The sequence below is a fragment of the Mastacembelus armatus genome, chromosome 7, assembly GCF_900324485.2.
Source record: "Mastacembelus armatus chromosome 7, fMasArm1.2, whole genome shotgun sequence".
NCBI lineage: Eukaryota > Metazoa > Chordata > Actinopteri > Synbranchiformes > Mastacembelidae > Mastacembelus > Mastacembelus armatus.
In genome coordinates, this window is record NC_046639.1 from 20,294,591 (window position 1) to 20,317,455 (window position 22,865).

Genomic DNA, 22,865 nt, shown 5'->3' on the forward strand with positions numbered 1-22,865 from the left:
TGCCTGCATCATCGCTGAAGAAATCATTTCTGCATTTTCATGTTTAGGTCACTAGTATTTGAAGTAACAGACATTTTTCCCTTTAGTCCCTGCACACTGTCAGTGGGGTGTGACCTGGTTTATCATCAATCTGAATATATTTTGACAGTTTTGTGAGCTGGACACTTGTGTTCATAGTGTGAATATCTTTCATGTTGTCTGTGCTGAAGGAAAGCTTCTGAGAGATGTTGAGGTAAATTCCGTTTTTCTGAGGTCTGCCTTCATATGACACTGCAGAGGTATTATTGCCACAGACATAAGTTTGTCCATTGTATTTCAGAAAATGGTTTTGTACTTCCAGTCCCCAGTGATTCCTGTTTCCAACTTCTATGTCCCAGTAACGCTGCCCTGAGGTGAATTCATTCACACTGAATACAGAGCTATGTTGTACACAGCTTGTGTACCCGTCTGCAGCCTGACTTCATCTGCGGACGAGCCCCTTAGTATCATAGTCATCATAGTAAGATGAGGTAGGTTTCAGGTGAAGGGGTTATTATAGACACCATAGTAAGACGAGGGCTGCTGGTAAGTTTGCATGTTTTGAGATGCAGAAAACAAACTCCGGCCATCGTCAGTTACATTTGTATTGTCTCGTTTGAGTGAGAGCAGTTCTGCTCTGGGCTGGATTACCTGAAGCATCTCCTTCCAGACAAAGAACTGCAGGTGAATTTCATAAGGCCCCATAGAGACAGAAGGGTTCACCACCTAGAGATTTTTTTTTTTTCCCTTTCCTCTGGCCGTGAACTGCTATTGCAGTTGTCATGCTGTTACCTTCAGCTCTTCAAGAACATCGGAGTTTGACTTTCAGAGCCTATCTCACTTTAGACTCCAGCTCCCTGCTCTCAGACAAGGATGCTTCCATGTCATTGTGACTTTCAACCATTTTCCTAACAGCGTTTTCCTCATTGGTTCAAAATCTCATCTTCTCTTTTTGTAAGAAACTGGTGCATCTCCTCAAACTGTCTGTGGATTTGGATCATCAGCTGCTGAGCCTTGTCTTTGGTTTTGGTTATCTCTTCCTTCTGAGTGTTGGCTTTGCCCTCTAACACTTATCTCACCAGAAGGATGTTGCAAAAACATCCCCAGCTCCTGTCTCAGAGAGGCAGCTGCTTCTTTGACTGGTTTAAACTTGTGGCTCTCACCATCTCAGCATATGATGCAAACTAACTGCTGATCAGTGACATAGAACAGTTTGTTTCTTTTCATGCTCAGGGAACAGATCAGCAACCTTTAAAATCAATAGATCTAAGTTATAATGCTACCACAGAAGAAGGAGGGGAGGAAATTAACAACATAATCTTAAGGATACTGAAGCGGCTATGTATTAGTGTGTAAAAAAAAAAAAACAGTCGTTTCTTTATTCAGCTCTACTTCTTTTGCTGTTATTACAAGACTTTTCACTCTTACAGTGAGATATTTTCAGAATACTGCTTGAGTTAGTATTTACTAATAATAATAAACATAACAGCTGATGACACAGAGGTTTTATGTAGTTTACAGTAAGTAAAACTGGGTACTAGTTAATACTTCCCCATTTCTGCTGGTACTCAAATGAATATATAGAGTATAAATAAGTCTCTGGGGAACAAACTGAAGAATGATGAACATAATACACATGAGGAAAAAAACAATTGACACTTGACAGTCAGGCCACACATCTTATTCTTACTGTGTAACTGAAGGAATTAAAATATTAATTACTAGGATCCTCATTACTTTATGTTGAGTAGTATTGAATGATAGAAGAAAAAGAAATAAATAGAAAACATTATAGTAAATCCATAGATTGTGGGTGCAACCTGCCTCTCACCTGTAAAACTAGAATAGCCTTCTTTTATACACCAGTGGAGTGTAACATTTAATGATTTGCATGTATTTTACTGGTCTAGGTATACTGTTACCAACAGAGTCTGGTCAGTGTCATATAACAATGTATCTCTTCATTTAAGATAACTGAAAATAAAGCTTTTGTCAAGTATTTGGTTGGAGCAGTCTGACTTAGTAACTGCCATAAGCAAAGGACAAAAGCATTTTTATTGTACTAAGAATAAGTTAGTAGGTAAAATTCTTTACGCAGTTGTCTGGTGCTTAAACTGCAATGTTTGGCTGCTTTCCCATTTACTGACATTCCCTGTCATTCTAGACCCTGACAAACCTGTTTGCCCTACAGTAACCCCAACCTGTCCTACAGTTCCCAGTCTCCTGATTCTCACACACACCTGCTCACCTCTTCCCCATTCTCTCATTACTCATACCTGTCCACTTTCATTCTACTCTCTTAGTTTTCTAGTCTATATCCCACCAGTTACCTGACTGTTTTTAGATTTTTAGCCTTGTGCCTTCTGATCTGTTTACCTGTCCCTGCTTATCTGTTGCAGTAGAAATGAAAGTGAATTAGTGCTCAGCATTTTTGTGGCGGTGATACTTGGCAGTATCATTATGTTCAGCGGAAAATCAGCTAATTGTGAAAATTCTTGCTGCTGGTTCAGCTCCACTCTTCAGCACAGCAATTGGTCCAGAGCTGATAGCACCACAGGGCTTGAACATCATTGGACTAGAGGGCTTCCTCTAAAGTCAATGAAATGCATGTACAGGGGGTAACTGCTGCCAAACACACTTATCCAGTGAATAAATAAATATTATGACCATCGTCATTTGCACAATGTCAAATAATGATGCTTTGAGAAACACCTTTCTCACATCTCATTTGAACACCTCCAAGTCTGGTTCAGTACCTTTTATTTTTAGAAATGTGAATACGCAAGAACTGGGTTGGATTTCACAAAAAGGCAAAAGTATAAACCTGTTGGTGAAGCTAGAAGAAAAATGATAGAATGCTTCATCCTCAGCAGACTATGACTTCATGACAATGCATTTAACAGGTATTGAGTCAGGTAAAGCGAAGGATGGTGGATTGAGCTGAAACTTTTATACTGGAATAACAGCAGTTCCTCAGGCTCAGGAAATGTATTTGCAAAATCATTTCATAACTCTGAATGTTATTCTATATACTATGCAAACTGTACTGCTGGTGAACTGTTATGCGAGTAAACAGAAGATACTGTTATGTGATGAAACACAACATAATTAATATTAAAATATAAAACACTACCATTAAAATAAATTTAAGATGAGCAGAAAAATTAAATACATTAATTTAAATATATATTTTTTTTATATATTCACATATTTATTTATTTATTTATTTATTTCCAGGTCTGCTCTACAAGCTAGACATTTTCCGTGGCACTCATCACCCTCCATACTACATACACCGCGATTACAGTCCGCTCCCTCCAGACGGGCTCTAACCAGTAGCTTTACATTTCTAGTCTTATTCCCAGGAGACGCGCTACGGTGACAGAACATTGTGTGAGAAGAGGCTGGCGAATAAACACACACTTCAAGGTAAGCTTATTTATTTCATGTGTCACCCTGGGTGAAACTGAAAGATGTGCTCCGTGGTGCGGCTGCTGCTCAGCATCAGCAGCGTGGACACCCATGTACCCACATGTCCAGGGCTGGTAATGGTTTCCTAAAATAATCTGCACCATCTCTACCCATCAGTATTTGATCACAGAGGCTCGGCTTGTCTGTATCATTTGCGCGCGTCCTTATAGCACTGCATAGATAGAAAAAAGAACAAAAGGCTTGTTCATCAGCAGCATCTGGCTGCATTAATCCTACACATGGAATCCATGGGCATTTTCTGCCACACAGAACGCGCTGTAGCAAATACTGTAGCTTTCCTGGAGAAAGCCTTGTGGTCCAGCCATGTGGTAGCCTTAAACTACACTATGTTTTAGAGAACACTGAAATGGCTTCTTTATTTAGTGCAGTTTTTTTTTTTTTTTCTTATCTTTAACTGGCAAATAGTGCATAGGCTATTTGCACCACTGACGCAAATCAAAGGTGCTATTATTAATGATTCAGTGCAGCCAAACTGTTGCCTCCAAATGTTAAGGTCAATGATTTATAGCTGCTGCAGCGTTCATCGCTGTATGTCAGAGGAGGGTTCCCAGACTGGGAGGGACCCATGGAAGAGATGCAATGTCGAAATCATGAGTCCAAACGGTCCCTAATAATATGATCATGCTACATTTCACCAGACGGTTAAATTCTGCAATAGGTCTGTCTTGCATCTGCTTCCTGGAAGTGGGCTATGAGCACGTCGCTGCAGAGCGTACAAGACAAGCGACTGACATTTGTGGTTGGTTATCTACGTGTCCTCCCTCCCGTCGTCTGCTTTGTTTCCTATAAATGCATGATGCGTAATGAATATGCGCTGCTGTGACCAAACACCCACACATGTGCTCCAGGGAGCCTCAGCACACTCTACCGTCTCTATGTGATGCAGGAGACAGAAAGTTCATCTGGGGATTCCCAAACTGCCAACCCCCTTAAAGGGGCTTAGAGAAATCAGAGTAGCTGGAGTATAATATTAATTTTCAACAATATTCTGCGTATTTGTAGTCTAAAAAGTTTGTCTGTTGAACACAGGGGTGGAGGCCCCTGCATCAAATTACTTTCCACCTCTTCCCAAGGGGTTCACACCCAGCTTTGTTATGATGATGCTGATCTCTGCCTCATTCTTTTAACCGTTTCACTCTGACACAATTGTCTATTCTAATTGTAAATTAATTGGACGAGATAACGATTACATTATTTACATGTAGTGTCACTGCTTGTATTGCACACGACATTGTCACTATGGCACACACACACAAACACATTCTCTCTCTCTCTCTCTCTCCTGTTACATTGGAGCATCATTGTTGTTTTCTTGTCATTTACGCAGAATTTATAAGGTTCACATTAAATAATTCCATGATCTTGATGCAGACAAATGTGCACACCTGCTGAGTGACAACACTACTACAATTTAGCCAGAAGCACAAGTGTGTTTTCACCATTTACTGGAAGTAGTGAGTCAAGACAGTGAAGCTGGTAGTGTCATACATTCCAAGTGTCGTGCATGTTGTTTATTTGCGTACTGTTATTTCATAATGTGGCATCAGCAGGATGTGTAAGAAATCTTAAAACCCAAATATGAAATTTGTTCTTGACTTTATGACAGCTAACCAAACATCTACCATGGGAGAAGTTGAAATATGGTTAAAAGCTCAGAATTGAAATCAGTTTTAATTGGGTTTAATAATTAGACTCCATAAACAAAAAACAAATTAAAATATCTACAAATCCTCAGTCTCAACAATAAATAAAATGGCCCCCTCACTATATTTTTAACCAATCTAATATTCAGTATTTCTGTTTTTAGCTGCTTGTAATGAACATCATTTCCCATAAGCCCTAGACAATCACAAGACATTACAGCCTGACAGAAGAGTCAAATCCATAGGTGAGTCAAGGGGCCAGACATGTCTGCATTAATAACAAGATGGAGAAGAGCAAGAGTTGAAGAGTTTAACAATTAAATGACTGTAAAATGGATTGTTGGTGGATTTGAAAGATATGTATGAAATTAAATTAAGATGACGAAATTGCCCAAACCAACACCCTTGAGAATTTTTTTTTTTTTTAATATGCTAAGAAACTGTTAATTGTTTAACTTAAGACCACAAAGGTTTAAATATCTAATAGAAAGTACAGTTTTGGATTTCACTGGGTTAATAACACTTCCTGAAAAACCTAAGCATTAGAAGTTGGTGAAGTCAGTTGTTCCCAAGACTTCATGTGTCACCACTGGTGAGTCCTTCATCCTGCTCTGGCCCCATCTGTTTCTGTGAACTGGGTCAGATAACCTCCACCAATTAAACTGAATTAGTTCTGCGCAGTGAATGAACTCCCTATGAAAATACTGTGTTGTCCTTAAAAGTAATCAGATGTTCCACTCTTTGTACACATTTTGTACAAATTTAAGATCAGTTTTCTTCGGCACTCTGAACAGTTTGTTCCAGATACGGTGCAGGACCCAGCAAAGTGAAGAGGAGGTTTAACCTTTGATAAGAGGACTGATTCACTGCTCTGACAGCCCACACTTTGACACATTTTGAACTGACCATTTACTTTACTTACAATTATTCAGTGATCTACAGTTAGTCTTGCACACTCACTCACAGTGTTATTAGCCTTTTTACGCACGCCACACTAATGACTGTCTTCCCAACATTCTCCATTAAAATCTAAAGAGCCACATGTCGTATCTTCAAAATCAGGGCTTCTGATTGTACTTCTATCCCAGCTCTCTTTGGGTGGAAGGCAGGGGTACACCCTGGACAGGTCACCAGTCCATCACAGAGCCACATATAGACACACAAAGACAAACAACCACACACACTCACACTCACTCCTATGGGCAATTTAGAGTCACCAATCAACCTGACATACATGTTTTTGGACTGTGGGAGGAAACCAGAGTACCTGGAGAAAACCCACACAAGCACAGGGATAACATGCAAACTCAGAAAGGCTGGGTTGCGAACCCAGGACCTTCTTGCTGTGAGGCAGCGATGCTAACCACTCATCCACCGTGCTGCCCCAATACATGTTTTCATACAATAATTTGCCCGATTCATCCTATTACTCTCCATCGTTCCTTGGACCCCCCTATTGGCTGGCTCTCTAGGTCATTTCTTTCAGTTGATTTCATCACCAACAGGAGGCAGCAAGGTCACATGTGCAGACATGTCAGTGAGATGTAGGGCAGAAGGTTGATGTATGTCTGACTGTGTGTGTCCACGCCTGCAGTCAGTTGCAGCATTTTGCTCTGGATATGTCCCTGCACTGTTTTACTTAACCTAACACAGCATGTGATGCACAAAATGCCAACATCTGGCCTTTGTTGAAATGTGAATCATTCTTAGCATGTGCACATGTCAAAACTGACTTAAATTCAGTTATAATAATAATGAATTGTATGGAGTACTTTACACTAGATGTGTATAATTCTTACCATGCTTGCAGCCTTAGGTTAGCATTATAGCATGCTAACATTTATAGTTTAGATAAGGTTAGGCATTTAACATTTATCTAATTTAGATCCTTTGAATATACTGCTAGACTGAGTTGCTATCTTCACACTGAGCCAGGCTGGCTGACCCTGCTTGCTGGCTGTTCCTATTTTTACAAGACATCAGAAAGCTCAAAGTGGTACCCAGCTGCTCTTCTAACAGTGACCATATTTCTCACAATGTTGAAATTTTTTTGTAATAACTTGATTTTATCACATTTTACCTTACCCCTTTTTTTTTGTTGAAAAGCAGGACTTGCATAAAAGGTGTGGTTGAGTCCAGTTAATGGTTTCCCTCCCCACATAGCCACAGAGTTTATCATCTGAATTTGATCACAAAGGTCCACGCACATCATTGATGTGCAGCCCAAAATTAAGTTGACATTGTTCTTTTAAAACTAAGCTTAATGTACATTAGAGAAACTCATTTCTAAACGTCCTAAACGTTTGTTAGTGTATCGTCTCTACATTCAAGAGGAGTCACAAATCAGTTCTTCAAATAATATCAGTCAATCTAATGTTTTAGTAGTGCAAATTTCTTAAACCCAATTAAAATTGATCAAATTATCACAAGTCAGTTGTCAAACTAGACTTTTGAGGCCTGGTGAAACAGTTAGTGCAGAATTATTTGCAATATTTGGCCATAGTTCATGTGAGATAAAGTAGAGCTGAGCCTGAACATCTGCATTCCAGTTTACTTCTGTTCCTGTTCTGTCCTCACTCTCATTTTTTTGTGAAATTATAAATGATGCACGGTAGAGCAGGTATATAGAGAAGCTCCATTGCCAAAGAGGTGAGCGGTAAATGAGCAGTGTTGGCTGTTGTCCACTGTGGCTAGTTGATGTTTGCTCTCTAAGCTGCAGTCAAGCAGAAGAGTATTGTGTCTGTGGCTGCCTTGTCCCATCTCATTAGTTCCCCACAGTTAGAAAGGGGCCCTGGAGGGTTATATTACCCTGCCTGCTCTAAGATGGGCAATATTGTAGAGAAGGGACTGGAAATGGTTAGAACAGATGGGCTCTTGCATTGGTGCTGCTCTGTTTGTCTTGTGTGTGGTGATGTATTTCAGTACCTTGAGGGCATCTCAGGGGGTGAACAAAATGATTTAGAAACATTTCAGCACATGATGCGGGATGAGGTGGGCATGGAGGAGGGACAACCTAATCTCTTGTTTCATGGTACTGGGAATTTCATTTAATACTTTTCAATAGCTTTGTGCATAACTCTTTAATTTGACAACTGCTTTACCACTATGCATGTTAACAAACAAGCATCTTCAGAATGCACCGACAGGAGAAATATGTTTGCAAGAACCCCTCATACAAACAGATTTACTAAGCAGCAAACATAAGCAGCCTGAGAGAAGTTTTGGCTCACCTCCAGACCTGTACAGATACTGTAGTCAGTCGTTTGAACCTGAGACTTAAGTAGAAAGACATTCGAGGATGTTGCTGTGCATGTGTTGGCATGCTGTTGAAAGCATTTAGCTGAAAGATAACACCTGTCCTCTAATGGGATGAGATTATCCCCAAGGGAAATTGAGGTAGTCTTGTGGTGAAAGTAAAAATTAGTAAAAGTAGTCAGTACCAGTCTAGCTTATATCGGTGTTGTATAGCCTGATGGCATTGTATTGTTCCCACAAATAGCTTCATAAATGTACTCAGCCACACCCAGGGAAATTAACAAACAAAGAAGGGGCAACTGCCATGAAAACAGCAGATGCATTGTATGTAAAGTTTAGTGTTTGTATATGTAGCAGGTATACACAATGTAGTTTATTTTGCCTTTGTGTAAAACAAGCCACTTAATGAGTCAGTAAATGTACTAATTCATTATTTCACACCAAACAAACAAAATTATTACTATGGATTCCGATTCTCAGAAAATGATAGCAGCTCACACATAAAGAAAGAAAGGCCAGAGGACATGAGGAGCATCAGACAGCCAGGGTTTGGGTGTGTTGTTTTTATTTTTACTTTGTTGAGCAGCGAGGTCAAACCCTGCACTGAGACGAGCTGCATGCAGCAGCAGTCTGACACCCACCCACTGAGGATCAGTCTGTCTGTCTGGTTGACTACATCTTTTCCCTTCTGTCACTAATTTTGCCTGTTATACTCCAATTTTATTGTGATTCTACCTCCATGCTTGGGATGTGAGGTCCCTTCAGTGTAAGTTCTGTTATTGTTGTGCACAGTCGAATAATGGAATTTGTACCCCTAGAACAAATCAGCGTTTTCATAAATATCTGTTTTATCCAATTGTTTTATTGACTGATAAATAAACTACAGTTTATAACGATGCACTTTGTATACCCTCAGCTACTGGATTTGAGTGTTTGAACTGTGAGTATGGAATTCTTCAACACTTATATTCCATTTGCTGTGGCATATTAGGTTATATATGTTTTTAAAAAAGTAATATGTTCAGCAACATGTTTATTTAATCAAAACTATAATTCCCAAACTCTAAGTAATAATATAAAAAGACGGCTCCTTATGACAATTTCATAAGTGTCTGAAATCTTATTTAACTACTCATTGTAAATGTCTGGCTCTCTGTTACACTGGGTGTAGTTAATGAATGAAAAAAGCTTTGATTTCTGAGCCAGTGTTTTCCAACAGGAAGAAAATGAGGAAAACTGAAAGTATCCTGAGATCTAAACATTCTTAGGCTATTCCCAGAGAAAGTATAAACATACAACATTGCATTAAAGATGTTCTATTCAGGTGTCCCTTAGCCAACATGCACAAAATCAGATCTCTGAAACTGTATAAGGACCATTGTTGTAGCTGTATGATGTGCAGGGAGCCAGAGGGAAGTCAGAGGGTTCAGCCAACAAAAGCCTCGGATGTGAACTTTCTCACTGTTGCATGTACTTTATCAGCTCAAATCAGAGAAGTGTGATGAATGCTGTGGAGATTTGTGTGTGTGTGTGTGTGTGTGTAAGTGTCCAGTGAGAAAACCTAATGTGCCATCCTTAACTGTGCTCGCAATTTTTCCCTAGTATATCTGTTCTGTCTACTTTGTCTTAATATTTACTATTACACTTTTTTCCTCCACCTTCTGAGTTCCAAACCTGTCACTGTGGTCATCGACAATATCTTAGAGCAATATTTCCACAACAGGAACTTGACCTAGAACTTTCCATACCAGTAATGTGGTGGAACGCAGCAGAACCTGAAAAGCTGGTGTGATCGGTTCTGCTTTGCTTTTCCATTGTTTTTACCTATGTTGTTTATATGAGGACAAGTCTGCACACTTCACACAAACGTCTGAGCAGAGAACATCAAGTCAACAACCATGCACTGGCAATAATAGAGACCATATAAACATATTATCAAACTGCTGAACGAGTAGTTCTCTAGTCTGCAAGTCAAAGTGTCCTTGAACGAGACACTGAACCCCAGGTTGCACATCAGTCTGGAAAAGTGCTGTAAAAGTTCATTTACTCAATTTAGTTATTCAAGATGTGATGACACTGACATTTAACCAATGATGGGCGAAAGTCCTGCAAGTACACACCCTGTCCTCCCACAACTTCCTCGCACTTAATTCATTACCACATCCTCGTGGGGGTTTGCAGAAGACAAACCAAAACTTGGGACAAAGGGTAAAAACTTCAGATCAGTAGGTTCCTACTGTGGAAAAGACCCATTGGTGTCATGTAGATGTCATCCTACGATTCCCCGAGATGGCCCCACACCTGGTAACTAACATCCGTCAAGACTTAATCAAATGTCTCTGTACCCATCTGACTTACTAACAAATAAGATAGAACAAAATGAGTCACAAATCTGTTCTTACAAGCCTGAGATGAATAAGACATACAGTCAGTATGTCCTTGTTGTGCACACAAGGAGACGTAAAAGCCCTCAGACTGGTATCAAGGGCCTAATTATCCTCTCTCTTCCAACAATGGTTGAGAGATATTCTGATAGAGTAAATACTGTTTTCTCTCTAGTATAAGAAGCCTGCACTTCATTGAAGTGACTTCTCATAGCAGTGTGTGCTGACAACAGTGCCTTTGACTAACAGTTGGATGTTTTGTGTGTGTGTGTGTGTGTGTGAGGGTGTGTGTGCGTGTGTGCGTGTGTGCGTGTGTGTGTGTGTGTTGTTTCTTAGATGCATAATAATCAGAGGCTTCCCCTTGCTGCTTCAAAAGCCTTTGTGCACCACAAAGGAGGAAGGGTCCCAAGTCCAAAGTAAATATGTATGCTGTGAAGATAAAGGACCTGGTAGGTAGGGCAAAGCCCATTGCCTATTAATATTACAGTTCCTCATTCTGATCTCCTTTGAAAACAGAAATGAAAAGGCAAGACAGAGAATTAGATAGAATGAAATATGAAAAAAATAACCCAGCAAGAACATTTCCATTTCTGCCTTTGTTTGATTCATAAGCAGTCAGGAACAGGAAAACAAACAGACTGAAAGGTATTACATCACCACAGTGCATTGTTAACAGAGTGCCCTGGTTCAACTCTCACACACCCACCTGCGGTCACCTGATCCTCACCTGATCCTCACCTGATCCTCACCTGATCCTCACCTGATCCTCACCTGATAATGACCCACTAATCCCCCCTAACCTGTCACGATGCCTCATAAAACCTACTCAGAATCTCTCGCATCACAAACAGCTTTAATTTTTACTAAAGAATTCACCCCCACCCCCACCCAAGCCCACTGAGGATGGGAAAACAAGGTCTAACTTTGTTTTGGCTATCCATCAGCCTGTCAATTAAACTTATTTAGGTTTTAATTGGATATTATGCTCTGCCTTCACTCTCAAGCCTTATTATTTCCTTCTCATGCTGGCTGATCAGCTCACAGCAGCATGGTTGGATAGTCCTATTCATTTTCTGTTTTTCAGCAAACTACTCGTCAGGATCTTCTGGTATTCTGTACTCAGTAATGTTCACGGATAATAACGAGCTGGAATAGCTTGTTACTTGGAATTGTACGCACTGCTTTTCAATGAGAGCACACTTTATTTTCAGCGTGTGTTCATTTTCTGTAATAAATGCAGTTTTACATAAGTTTTATAGCTGAGTTAGCAAACAATTAGCTACTCATGGCTGTATTCAACAAACAAACGGTTTCTTTATTCACTGACGTTACTTTGTCACTATCTGACAAAAACAAGTCGACGGTCACTCTCCTTTAAGGTTTGTTTTTATTTCCGATTTTAAAGATACCATGCAATATGTACACCAATCTCTGATTCTGCATGCAGTACATAGTCTACACCTAGTTCTGGTTCTGCTTCTATGAGAGATATTAGGCTCAGGAATCAGCGCACAGCAAATTAAATATCACTGTTTTGCTGTATTTCCAAAGTGTAAGATCAGACTGATGAATCACATAAGTTACAATTATTTGACTTTTTCTCTTAACAGGTAGCATAAGTCTGACATTGATGGTCTTGCTGGGCATTTGTTGGAGGGTTGGTGACAGAACAGAGGAGGGAAGGAAGTTTCAATCTTCGGAGAGTAACTTTAAAGTTGTCCTGTTTCCAGCTCTTTTGTGTCTGCAAATGAAAACGTCAGAAGCAAAAGTGTGGGGAAAAAAAATGCAGTTTAGCTCCTGTGGGAGGCAGCAAAATTCCTGTGGCGCCTTGGCGAGCAGTTATTTCTCAGATGGATTGTGTGGGTTGGGGGCATGTCGATTTGTTGATGTGCTGCCTCAGCAATGGACTATAAGAGGCTTTGGAGACAAGCTTAGGACCTAGTATGGACTTTCTATTGTGCCCTCTGTCTTCCTCTTTGTCTTTTCTTTAAATAACAGCATTTTTAAATGGGCTCAGACCTGGAAATGGAGGTAGGAGGCTTAACAGGTTATTTTTATAAAAATACACTGGTTCTTTGTATGTGGAGGTTTTTATATATTTATGGGTGGTGATATTGTATAAATATGGGTTGTCAATATAGGTGTTTCCAATGCCTAAACACTGCTGCTAATGTGTTTTTGCTGCATGTTATCTATTGTTATATACAGAAAAACAAATGAAATTGTATTTGTAGTATTTTTGTAGACAGAAACGTGAATATAGATCAGTGAAATACAATTAAGAGCTACAGTACAATGGCAGCAGTGTTTTTACAACGTGTAGATGCATAAATGTAAGTTGGTGTCACCTGACTGCAATAACTGACAGAAGTAAATTGAAGAAGTTCATGAGTTCATATTGCATGTATTAGATTTGTAAAGTCATGTATAATAGGGTGATTATACTAAATATGCTGTGCATGGAAGTGTCTAATATCTGTTTTAAGAGTTGTTATGGGGTTTGCTTCTTCCTGAATGAAAACAAAATATTTGTGTACAGCAGCAAGTGACTGGTTCTTGGACAATCTGAGCTGCTGTGCTTTAGAGATGTTAATCAGCTAACATGTTTGACTTTGTTTTATGGGGAAATGGGTGCCTGATGGAAGTACTCCATTTTGTTCTTCTTCTTTAAGTCGCTGACATTGTAATTGTGTAAAATTTATTAAAGTGGAATGATAGTCAGGTTATGTTAGGCAAATAACATAACCTGACTTAACACTGGCTGGTTGTTATTTAAAATTTGTTAACCGTAGGGTTTCACTCGTATCATCACACTCACTCCTGCTCGCATGTGGATCAACATGCAGCCAGGTGACAAACCAAAGGTAAAAGATGAATGCTTGACCCTGGCAGTGAGGGGATCTAGTGGTTCTGGTGTGCTGTCAGGGATATTCAGGTGGCATGGTTTGGGTCCCATCCTGTCCCCTTAGAGGGACGGGTCACTGCAGATCCATGCGAAGTTGTTCTGAGTTGAGTTGGTCACTGAATGGTTTGATGAGGGTGAAAATGATGTGAATTATATACTGTGGCCTTTGTCCACCACTTCTCAACCCAGGATGATTCTGGACCATGCACTCCACCACCACCATCTAAACACCCTATATGGGGGAATATAATTTTGAAGAATGGTGTACCTCTCTCCAGTAGAGTTCAGAGACTTGTAGCATGTGTTGAAGCTGTTCTGGTGGCACAAAAATGAGACTTGATTTTTCATCCATCTATGCCTGTTTGTGTGGTAACACATCACCTCATGCTTAGTTGATGATTTGCTGTGGAGAAGAGTCTATGTCTGGATCCACATACTGTAGCAGATGGCAGCAGAATAATCTGTTGTATTCAAACTAGGAGGAAGAGTTACCCTGTTCTGTGTGAAATGTATTGTTCTCAGCAGTAGGCAGCATCTGTTCGTAAATTGACCTGTGCATGAACATGATTTGACTACACTTGAGCTGTAATGACGAGTCAAATTTGCATTTATAAAGTGATGTTAGAGTTTTATTATATCACCATGTTTTGAAGTCTCAAGCTCCACAAATTAGTGGAATGAAATTTTGTTATACGACAGCTTGATCTACACATTGTTTTTATGCTTGTGTTAATGACTGTAGTTGTGCTTGTTGGAGCAGAGAGTGGTTGTTATGGTTCATTACTGATGTGTGTGGTTTTATGGGAGCGTGCATAATTTTTTTTTTTTTTTTGTAGACTGTGTTAGTATTAAAAAAATCTTCTGCTCTGATGTATTTGATATGAGGATCATGAACAAAACAGTGACTCGAATTTTAACTAGTGATGCATTTTCTTACTTTTCAGATTTATACGCATCATTCAGTCGTGCAACTATTAAAAGCTTTACTTTCTTATTAAAACTCACTTTAATCAACTTATCTCTCTTTGTTCTCCACAGGATGCCGTTACTCAGCACCAGTATGAAGCAGTCTTTCCAACCTATGCAAACATGCACTGGAGCATCTGAAGAGCCTTAACAATCATTCAGCACTGTGGACACAATACACACTACACAAATAGATTATTTTAAAGACAGACCCAACAGACCACTGAGCACAAATTTACCTTGAGCCCCTTTCCCTACACTTTTAGACATATCATTCCCCAGTTCAAAGACTCAGCTCCACAGGACCATCACAGTGCCCCTCAGAGGGGCAATGCCAGTCTTGCTTAATGCCGATGCCTCCTTCAGCTCCAAGCAGGAGCTCCTGGACCTGCAGGACTGCCCTCTCAGTGGGGGTCCATCTCTGGATTCCCCTGTGGACTCCCTGACAAGCAGCCCCATGGGTTCAGGTCCCAGAAGTCCAGGGATCCCTGGAGCTGATAGCCCCATTCGGCCTCACATTTTCACTAGGGTCTCCACACTCCCTGGCCAACTATATGGCATCCAAACAGCATCCCATGAAGAGGCTCCCATGGGCTTAAAGCTGATCTCAACTGACTCAGATCAGCTATGTGGTTGGGGGGCTCTAACACCCAAAGCTGTCCAAGTCTTCAACACCCCTCGATGGGTGCTGTTCTTCCTTTGTGTGGCCTCTTTCCTCCAGGGGATGATCATCAATGGCTTCATTAACACAGTGGTCACCTCCATTGAGAGGCGTTTTGACCTGCGCAGCTACCAGGCCGGACTCATCGCCAGCTCCTACGATATTGCTGCCTGTGTCTGCCTGGCCTTCGTCAGTTATTTCGGCGGGACAGGGCACAAGCCTCACTGGCTGGGGTGGGGGGTGCTCATCATGGCACTGGGTTCTCTGGTGTTTGCCTTGCCTCATTTCCTCACGCCCCCTTATTATGTCAGTCTGATCGAGCAAACAGGAATTTGCTCTGGCAACCATACCAGCCCATGCCAGAACAAAGAGGGAGGAGGATTATCCAGCTATCGTTTTGTGTTCATGCTTGGCCAGTTTCTACATGGTGTGGGTGCTACACCACTCTACACTTTAGGAGTAACATACCTGGATGAGAACGTCAAGTCCAGCTATGCACCTGTTTATATAGGTGAGTCACATTCAATACAGCATGTTTCTGTTGGGCGTTCAGTGTGCCAAAAGCTTTGGAGTACTAATCCCAAGCCTAATAACAGCAATAATACAGTAACTTCAAATATGTTTATGTGATCCTGGAGGGAAAGTGTCACAGGAGCTGCACACATTTAGTCAAATCACAGCATAAAGTACTTATGTGTCTGCCTGATGGTGTTATATAATGATTGCAATTAAAGGCAGCCATCCCGAAGACAATCACATAACTGTTGTTACCTCTATTATTGAGCATCGGATACAGGTGAAATAGTTTATTGGTGAGAAATAATCATCTGCACGGTGCATTCATCTAGCAAAGGTGCTGATTCTCTCTCACATCCAGCTTATCATTTGTGATATTCGCTACTGTTGTGCCTTGTCCTCTTTGCCCATTACAAAAAACAGCAGAGCACAGTACAGCATAAGGAAATGCTCTCACCAAAACATACACTTTACACTTGTACAGTTTCTCACTTCAGTCTGTTTTTTTTCTCATGAAACATGAGTCCAGTAAAAAACAATGGGGCCTTTTAACCTGCAGAACAGGAAGACATAAGTAGGAAATAGGAAGTAGACACGTTTACTGCACTGACATACCTGTGGCTCTGTGTTCTCTCCCTCTCCCTCTCCACAGGGATCTTCTACACTGCAGCCATTTTGGGTCCGGCAGCTGGCTACCTGCTGGGTGGATACTTCCTCAACATTTACACCGAGATCCACCTGACGTGAGTGTGGTTTGGATGGCACAATGGACTAGAATAGATCAGAATAGAACAGACAAGAGTAGAACACAATAAACTATGACTGTGTTCAGCAACACTCACTGTTCACTATATGGTACATATCTACTGTCATCCATTTTATTTAATGTGAGTGAATAAACATATCCACTTTACAAATCCCTTAACAATTTCACATTGGAACCAAAAATGTAATGTAATCTCCTGCTAACAATGCAATGTGCCACATTCTATTGATGCAAAAATCCACAGCTGTCAGTTATAATCCAACATTAACGTTTACTGCACACTATTGAATAAACTATTTAATGTGCTTTATTTACTGTAGGGAGCCATGAAGGCAGTGATTTCAGATGCACCCTATGACACAATGCTGAGCACTAAATTAAGATTTCAGAATAACTGTCATCAGTACGTGTCATTAATGACAACTGTAGAGTCACACTATTATAATATCATCATCTATAACTTATACTTCTTTGTTTATCTGAGGGATTTTTTAGGGCACTAACGGACTGCGCAGAATAAAAATAGAAGAATATAAATATACATAAAAATATAAATTATAAGAAATATTTCACACGTAGCATGTAGAATTTACAAATCTTTAGTAAGTGTGTGTGTGCGTGTGCGTGTGCGTGTGCGTGTGTTGTCACAGGACAGAAATGACTCCAGAGAACCCTCTGTGGGTTGGAGCTTGGTGGATCGGCTTCCTAGCAGGAGGAGCAGCAGCACTTTTGGTAGCATTCCCCATCCTTGGGTACCCACGACAACTCCCAGGTAACACTCAAACACACTCTCACTTTCTCTCTCTTGTAACAAGAATGAAGGAAAGACAATAAAGAGGAGTAATGTAGCATGTTTAGTTTTAACTAGAGGTAGAAATTGCTCCCACAGTCTCACTCAAATACTCTTCCTTTGCCTCTTCATGCAGGCTCTCAGGAGTACGTGGCCATGCGGGTGTCTGAGGCACACCAGCTTAAGGATGGAAGCCACACCACAGCTGCAGACCCTCAGTTTGGCAAATCAGTCAAAGACATGCCAAGGTAGTGTGTTTGTTTCCATAACAAGAGGTCAGTAGAGGAGTCCATTTGCATATTGCATGGATGGATTTCAGATTAAGATCATCATAAGATGCGTGGGTATGTGGGTGTTGGAAAATAAACCTGAGAGCATGATCGTGATGAGTTTGTGCCTGGTCAGACCATTGGAATTTAATAAGTCGGAGATAACAGTAACTGGTGAGGAAGAAACAAATATGTGCTTACTACTTACTTTTACAGGAAACAGAAAGTGTAAAGCTGCATTGAGTCAGCAAGTTATTGTTAGTCGTGGTTTGCTTTGAGTCAGAGCATGTGTTCACAGTTATCTGAGAATGACTTTGACTCTGATTTGAAAACCTCATGTCTCTCCCTCTGTGCCTTTCTTACGGTTTTAAAAGCTCAGGGGTAATACCAGATGTTGATACAGTTAGAACTCAGCCCAGACCTTAAAACCCCATTCAAATCCATGTTTACCCACCTAATTAAAGAAGTAGCAGCCCAGCTGTATATACACTGTTATACACACCAGTATTATTTTTTTAATATCTCATTGTTTTACTGCTTTCAGCCTGTTTAGAGACAGGTCATTTCCAACCAACTTACTCGATTTCTAAATAATGAAAATGTCTCCATGTAAAGTACTTGAAATTGCAGTGGCATTGTGGACTGATGTCATAATAGGAATAATCAACATCCATCAACAGTTTCAAATACAAAGGCAATAAATTTCATATTCCCAGACAAGCTCCACTCAGACAGGTGTGTTATGACTGCAGAGCGTTTCAAATGAGGGACAACTTTGCCTCTTTTCAGTTTACATCTGTTTACTGTGAGCTGTCATGTCATCTCTGCAGCACTGGGGATTACAGATGCAGATTAAGACGTATTATGTAACATGATGATATATGTTTGCATGTATTGCAGTGATTATCCGTGCTGCATTAGGAATGTCTCTAGGCTGTTGAGATTAGAGTGGTTTGGGTTTAATTAAAAAGGAAGCTGATTTTTTTTTTTTTTTTTTTTTTTTTTTTTTTTTTCCAGATCTGTGCTGCTCCTCTTGAAGAATCCCCCTTTCCTCTTCCTGTGCCTGGCTGGAGCTACTGAGGCCACCCTCATCGCTGGCATGTCCACCTTTGGCCCAAAGTTCTTGGAGTCACAGTTCAGTCTCAGTGCATCAGAGGCTGCCACGTGGTTTGGTGAGTGACCAATAAAGTGTACGTGACGCAAGCAGTGTTCTATAATAATTGTCTATTTTTTTTATTCCTTGCTTCATGTCAACTATAAACCGCCGAGATAGACTTGCTAAGTTGACTCTGAACTGTTCTTTTGGAAATGAGACTTTTTCACCTATTTTTCTTTGACCTTATATTTTCAAAGAACAAAGAAGTGCTTCGCTGATGTTGTATCATTTCTCATTTAACTGCACCAGACTTCCCAGAATGCTTTTCACAAATCTTTACGACATAAATAACTATACATTCAGATGAAAGTTTTTGGTCGCATTTATTGAATACCATTCTAAATGACAGTATCTGACATTAAAAGACCATTAAAAGAAACTTCACTATGTTTTTCTATCTCATTGTCTTTAAACAGCAATATTTTTTTTTAATTGACATGTGTCAAGTAAATTCCATGACAGTTTGCTTGTGGGGTTGTAATGAATGTCTATATATGTATTTTGACCTGATGTCAGTGCTTAAATTAGGGTCTCAGGATTGTACAGTATCACACATTTAGCATTCAACATTAGAAGACTGAAAATATTGCCATTTGGTTACTTTTTTCACTGTTGCCAAATTCTTATTCTTTTCCTCCTCCAGGATACATGGTGGTACCTGCAGGAGGTGGTGGCACCTTCCTGGGCGGCTACATTGTGAAGAGGTTGAACCTGCGCTGTCGAGGCATCATCCGTTTCTGCATGATGTGCGCACTGATCAGTCTAGTTGCCATCTTCATCTTTCTCATCCACTGTCCCAGTGTGCCAATGGCTGGCATCACAGCACCATACCACTCCAATCTGACAAAGAAACACCAGCTGGACCAGTACAAACACCTATATGACAAGCCCAGCAAGCTGCACCTCATAAACAGGTACACAGTGTTGGTTTTTGAATAAATGGTGTTTTCCATTTGTTTTAGTCTTTTTAGAGTATCAGATTAAATAATATTGCATTCATTTGAAAATTGCTAGATTACTCTAGCTTTAGTTTTTTATTTTTAGTGTAATTTAGCAGCTGATTTAGGGAGTAGAGCTGACATTCCAGTCACTGTAATGAGTAATCTTTAATACACAAAAACAGCCAACTAAAAGTTTGTGTTTTAGCAATATAATTGGTTTACTATTTTCTAAATGTTCCTGTGCAGGACTGCATGTTTAGTGGTTTTTCCCAGCTCTTTTGTTTTTAATTCTAGTTTTCCAAATTTTTCTATACGTTTTTAATTTTTCTCCCAAAAACCAAACAGCAGGTGTTTTATATGTTGTCAAGGGAACAGTGTGTGTGTCTGCAGGTCATATTAACAATACTGCATTAACAGTACTTAATAAATAAATAGGGGTTAAGTCTTAGTTTTAATGTCCATTTTTGTTAAAAAGATTTTGAACAAATCTTTTCTGTTATTTTGTTTGTGCAATGATCACTGCAGGTGTGTATCTCTGCATCAAGGAACTTTGGACAAGGAGCTTAAAAGCTGGAAACATTTGTTTAATAATGCTGTATTGTCATTCAAATTCATACTCTCCTCTCTGTATTCTCTGTTTCTCCATATTCTCCTCCCTCCTCTTGTCCCTGTCATTTCCTCTCATGTCTGCAGCTCTTCTTTAGAGGAGCACCTGACAGTGGGCTGTAATGCAGGCTGTAGTTGTGTCAGAGAGCAGTATAACCCAGTGTGTGGGGCAGACGGTTTAATGTATTACTCCCCCTGCCATGCTGGCTGCAACTCCGTCAACCACACTGACCGTTCCACTGGCAAACAGGTACAGTACATACATGGCAACATGATATTTACTCCAAAAATCCTAAGCTTTCCATTTCACCAGAGGTGGGGGGCATCATGGCAGAGAATATATTTATTGGTTTGATTAAATATTATGTCAAGCTCAGTACCTAAAAGCCTTTGTTGTCCTTTAATCCACATTAACTAACCTTGATGTGTCCTGTTATATTTTGTGTGTGTGTGCATGTGTGTCTTAGGTGTATTCTGGATGTAGCTGTGTGGTGCTGAATTTATCATCGGATGAAAGAGGCTTTGCGGTTGCAGGAAAGTGTGGCAGTTCCTGCCACCACATGCCAGCGTTCCTCTTCTTCCTTTTCATCATCATCTCCTTCACCTTCCTCTGTAGCATCCCAGCCCTCACTGCCACACTCAGGTGGGTAACACCTTAAAAAGACACAAAACACATGGTTGCACTGTAGTTCCTAGTGGTAGTTTTTAATAGTAGTAGATTTAATAACCATAAAACACTTCCTTCTTGTGGTATTATTATCACCCACACCCTTGACTTTGGGCAGGACTGCAGCAGGGTGTGTGTTTACATTGAGGCTAATTTGCAGAATCTGTCCTGCTTGTATGCATGGCCACTGCAATGTTTTCCATTTTACCACAAGACAATAATAATAACACAGTGCTAGAGTTTCTGCCAAATTGGAAGCCTAACTTTAATCTAAGGACAATGCAGTGTTTTCAATGCTGCTATGTTTTCAGCAGCAGTGCATTACTCTCTTGCTGCACACAGTGTGGGTTACAGGCATTAATCTGCTTTTGTTCCAAGTTAGTTCGGAACTTTTTGTCAGCTTTTCAGACTGATTGGGTTATTTTGTGCAACAATGGCAGCGTGAAGACATCAGCTTAATTAAGTAATTAAGTCACTGTGCTTACCAGTGACATCTAAAGTAGAGCTCGCTGATGTTAGCTTTGTGCAGATGTACAGGTACATATAAGATAAGATGAAACTTTATTTATCTCACAGCAGAGGAAGGTTTACTACTGATGATCATTGAGCTCAATGAGGTTCAGTAAAAGGTGGAGGTAGGCAGTCTTATCGTATCACTGTCAGGACAGAGGAACAAAAACCAAAAAAAAAAGATTTTATTAGAGAGTCATTTCTGATTCAGTGTGGCTGCATGTCTTATCAGTTCTCCTGTGCTGTGCAGGTGTGTGCCAGACAGCCAGAGATCCTTTGGACTTGGCATCCAGTGGATTGTGGTGCGAACACTTGGTCAGTATTCAGCATTTTCCATTTTTTAAGTTTACTTTTTTTTAACTCCTGACTTAAAACTGTTGTTTTCTGATCTTGTCCGTCACTGTTTTCCTCACAGGTGGTATTCCAGGACCCATTGCATTTGGCTCTGTGATTGACATCTCCTGCTTACTGTGGCAGGATCAGTGTGGTGAGCAGGGCTCCTGCTACCTCTATCAGAACTCAGCCATGAGCCAGTACACACTAGTAGCTGGCATCATTTATAAGGTAACACTAATATATAGTACAGGGTATGGGGTTATTAAATGTGTTCTCACATTCAATCTACAGAATCTCAGTATTATATGAAAATTTCTGCTAGTGACATACAGTTGGACGTCTCTGCTTCACTTATTTTTTGTTTTACACATCTGTCTGTTTCCAGATGTTAGGAAGCATCAATACATATATGAAAAACACAGATTTTTGTGCAGGGGAAGCAATATGAAGCCATGCCTTACAGCAACTAAAGCACAGTGTAAATCTTGTTTATTCAACTTGTCTATTACTTTATGCACAACTTGACTTGCTTTTGAAGTGATCAAATTGATTTTTTTTTTTTTTCTGGCTATTAGTGTTTTTTCGGATATAAGTCTTTGTCAAGCTGCTCATTATGTGGCCTTCAGTGCTTTGACAATTGTAATTCTCAGCTGCTTGACAGCTCATTAGGTCCCCAGCCCATTTTCCTCCACCATGGCAGCTCATCAGAAACTGCTGGATAAAATGGATTACGTATACATATTCATCTCTGTAACTCTAAATGACTCTATAACAGTCATTTACTCTCTGAAGGAGGTAGTGTTCTCAATTCATTTCTGATCAGGTCTTATTTTAAATGTGATGTATTTTATTCAACTTGTAAGATAATAGATATAAATGTTTATCAGATGACCACATCAATAGCATGTAATTTCAGTTTCATTTGAGCAATATTTTCTACAACAAGAAACACAACCAGTTTTAATAATGTCCTCACCTGTTTGG

At 40.1% G+C, this 22,865-nt stretch overlaps 1 protein-coding gene and 1 pseudogene across 3 annotated transcripts in view; one reads left to right on the top strand and one right to left on the bottom strand.

Annotated features, from left to right (window-relative positions):
* slco4a1 (solute carrier organic anion transporter family, member 4A1) overlaps nucleotides 1–22,865 on the top strand; it is a 28,244-nt gene that overhangs the window by 3,431 nt on the left and 1,948 nt on the right. The window contains exons 1-11 of one of the 3 annotated variants that reach the window (XM_026333188.1): nucleotides 3,314–3,447; nucleotides 14,736–15,835; nucleotides 16,493–16,583; nucleotides 17,257–17,378; nucleotides 17,533–17,644; nucleotides 18,683–18,837; nucleotides 19,465–19,735; nucleotides 20,456–20,618; nucleotides 20,836–21,011; nucleotides 21,796–21,860; nucleotides 21,961–22,109. In XM_026333188.1, the coding sequence (XP_026188973.1) occupies nucleotides 14,995–15,835; nucleotides 16,493–16,583; nucleotides 17,257–17,378; nucleotides 17,533–17,644; nucleotides 18,683–18,837; nucleotides 19,465–19,735; nucleotides 20,456–20,618; nucleotides 20,836–21,011; nucleotides 21,796–21,860; nucleotides 21,961–22,109 (2,145 nt within the window). In that variant the 5' untranslated portion in view covers nucleotides 3,314–3,447; nucleotides 14,736–14,994. Of the gene's footprint in view, nucleotides 1–3,313; nucleotides 3,448–11,074; nucleotides 11,242–14,735; nucleotides 15,836–16,492; nucleotides 16,584–17,256; nucleotides 17,379–17,532; nucleotides 17,645–18,682; nucleotides 18,838–19,464; nucleotides 19,736–20,455; nucleotides 20,619–20,835; nucleotides 21,012–21,795; nucleotides 21,861–21,960; nucleotides 22,110–22,865 lie in introns of those variants that run through there. The other 2 variants (XM_026333190.1, XM_026333189.1) reach the window with 2 other exon arrangements.
* Nucleotides 83–3,542, bottom strand: LOC113145215 (nuclear factor 7, ovary-like; annotated as a pseudogene).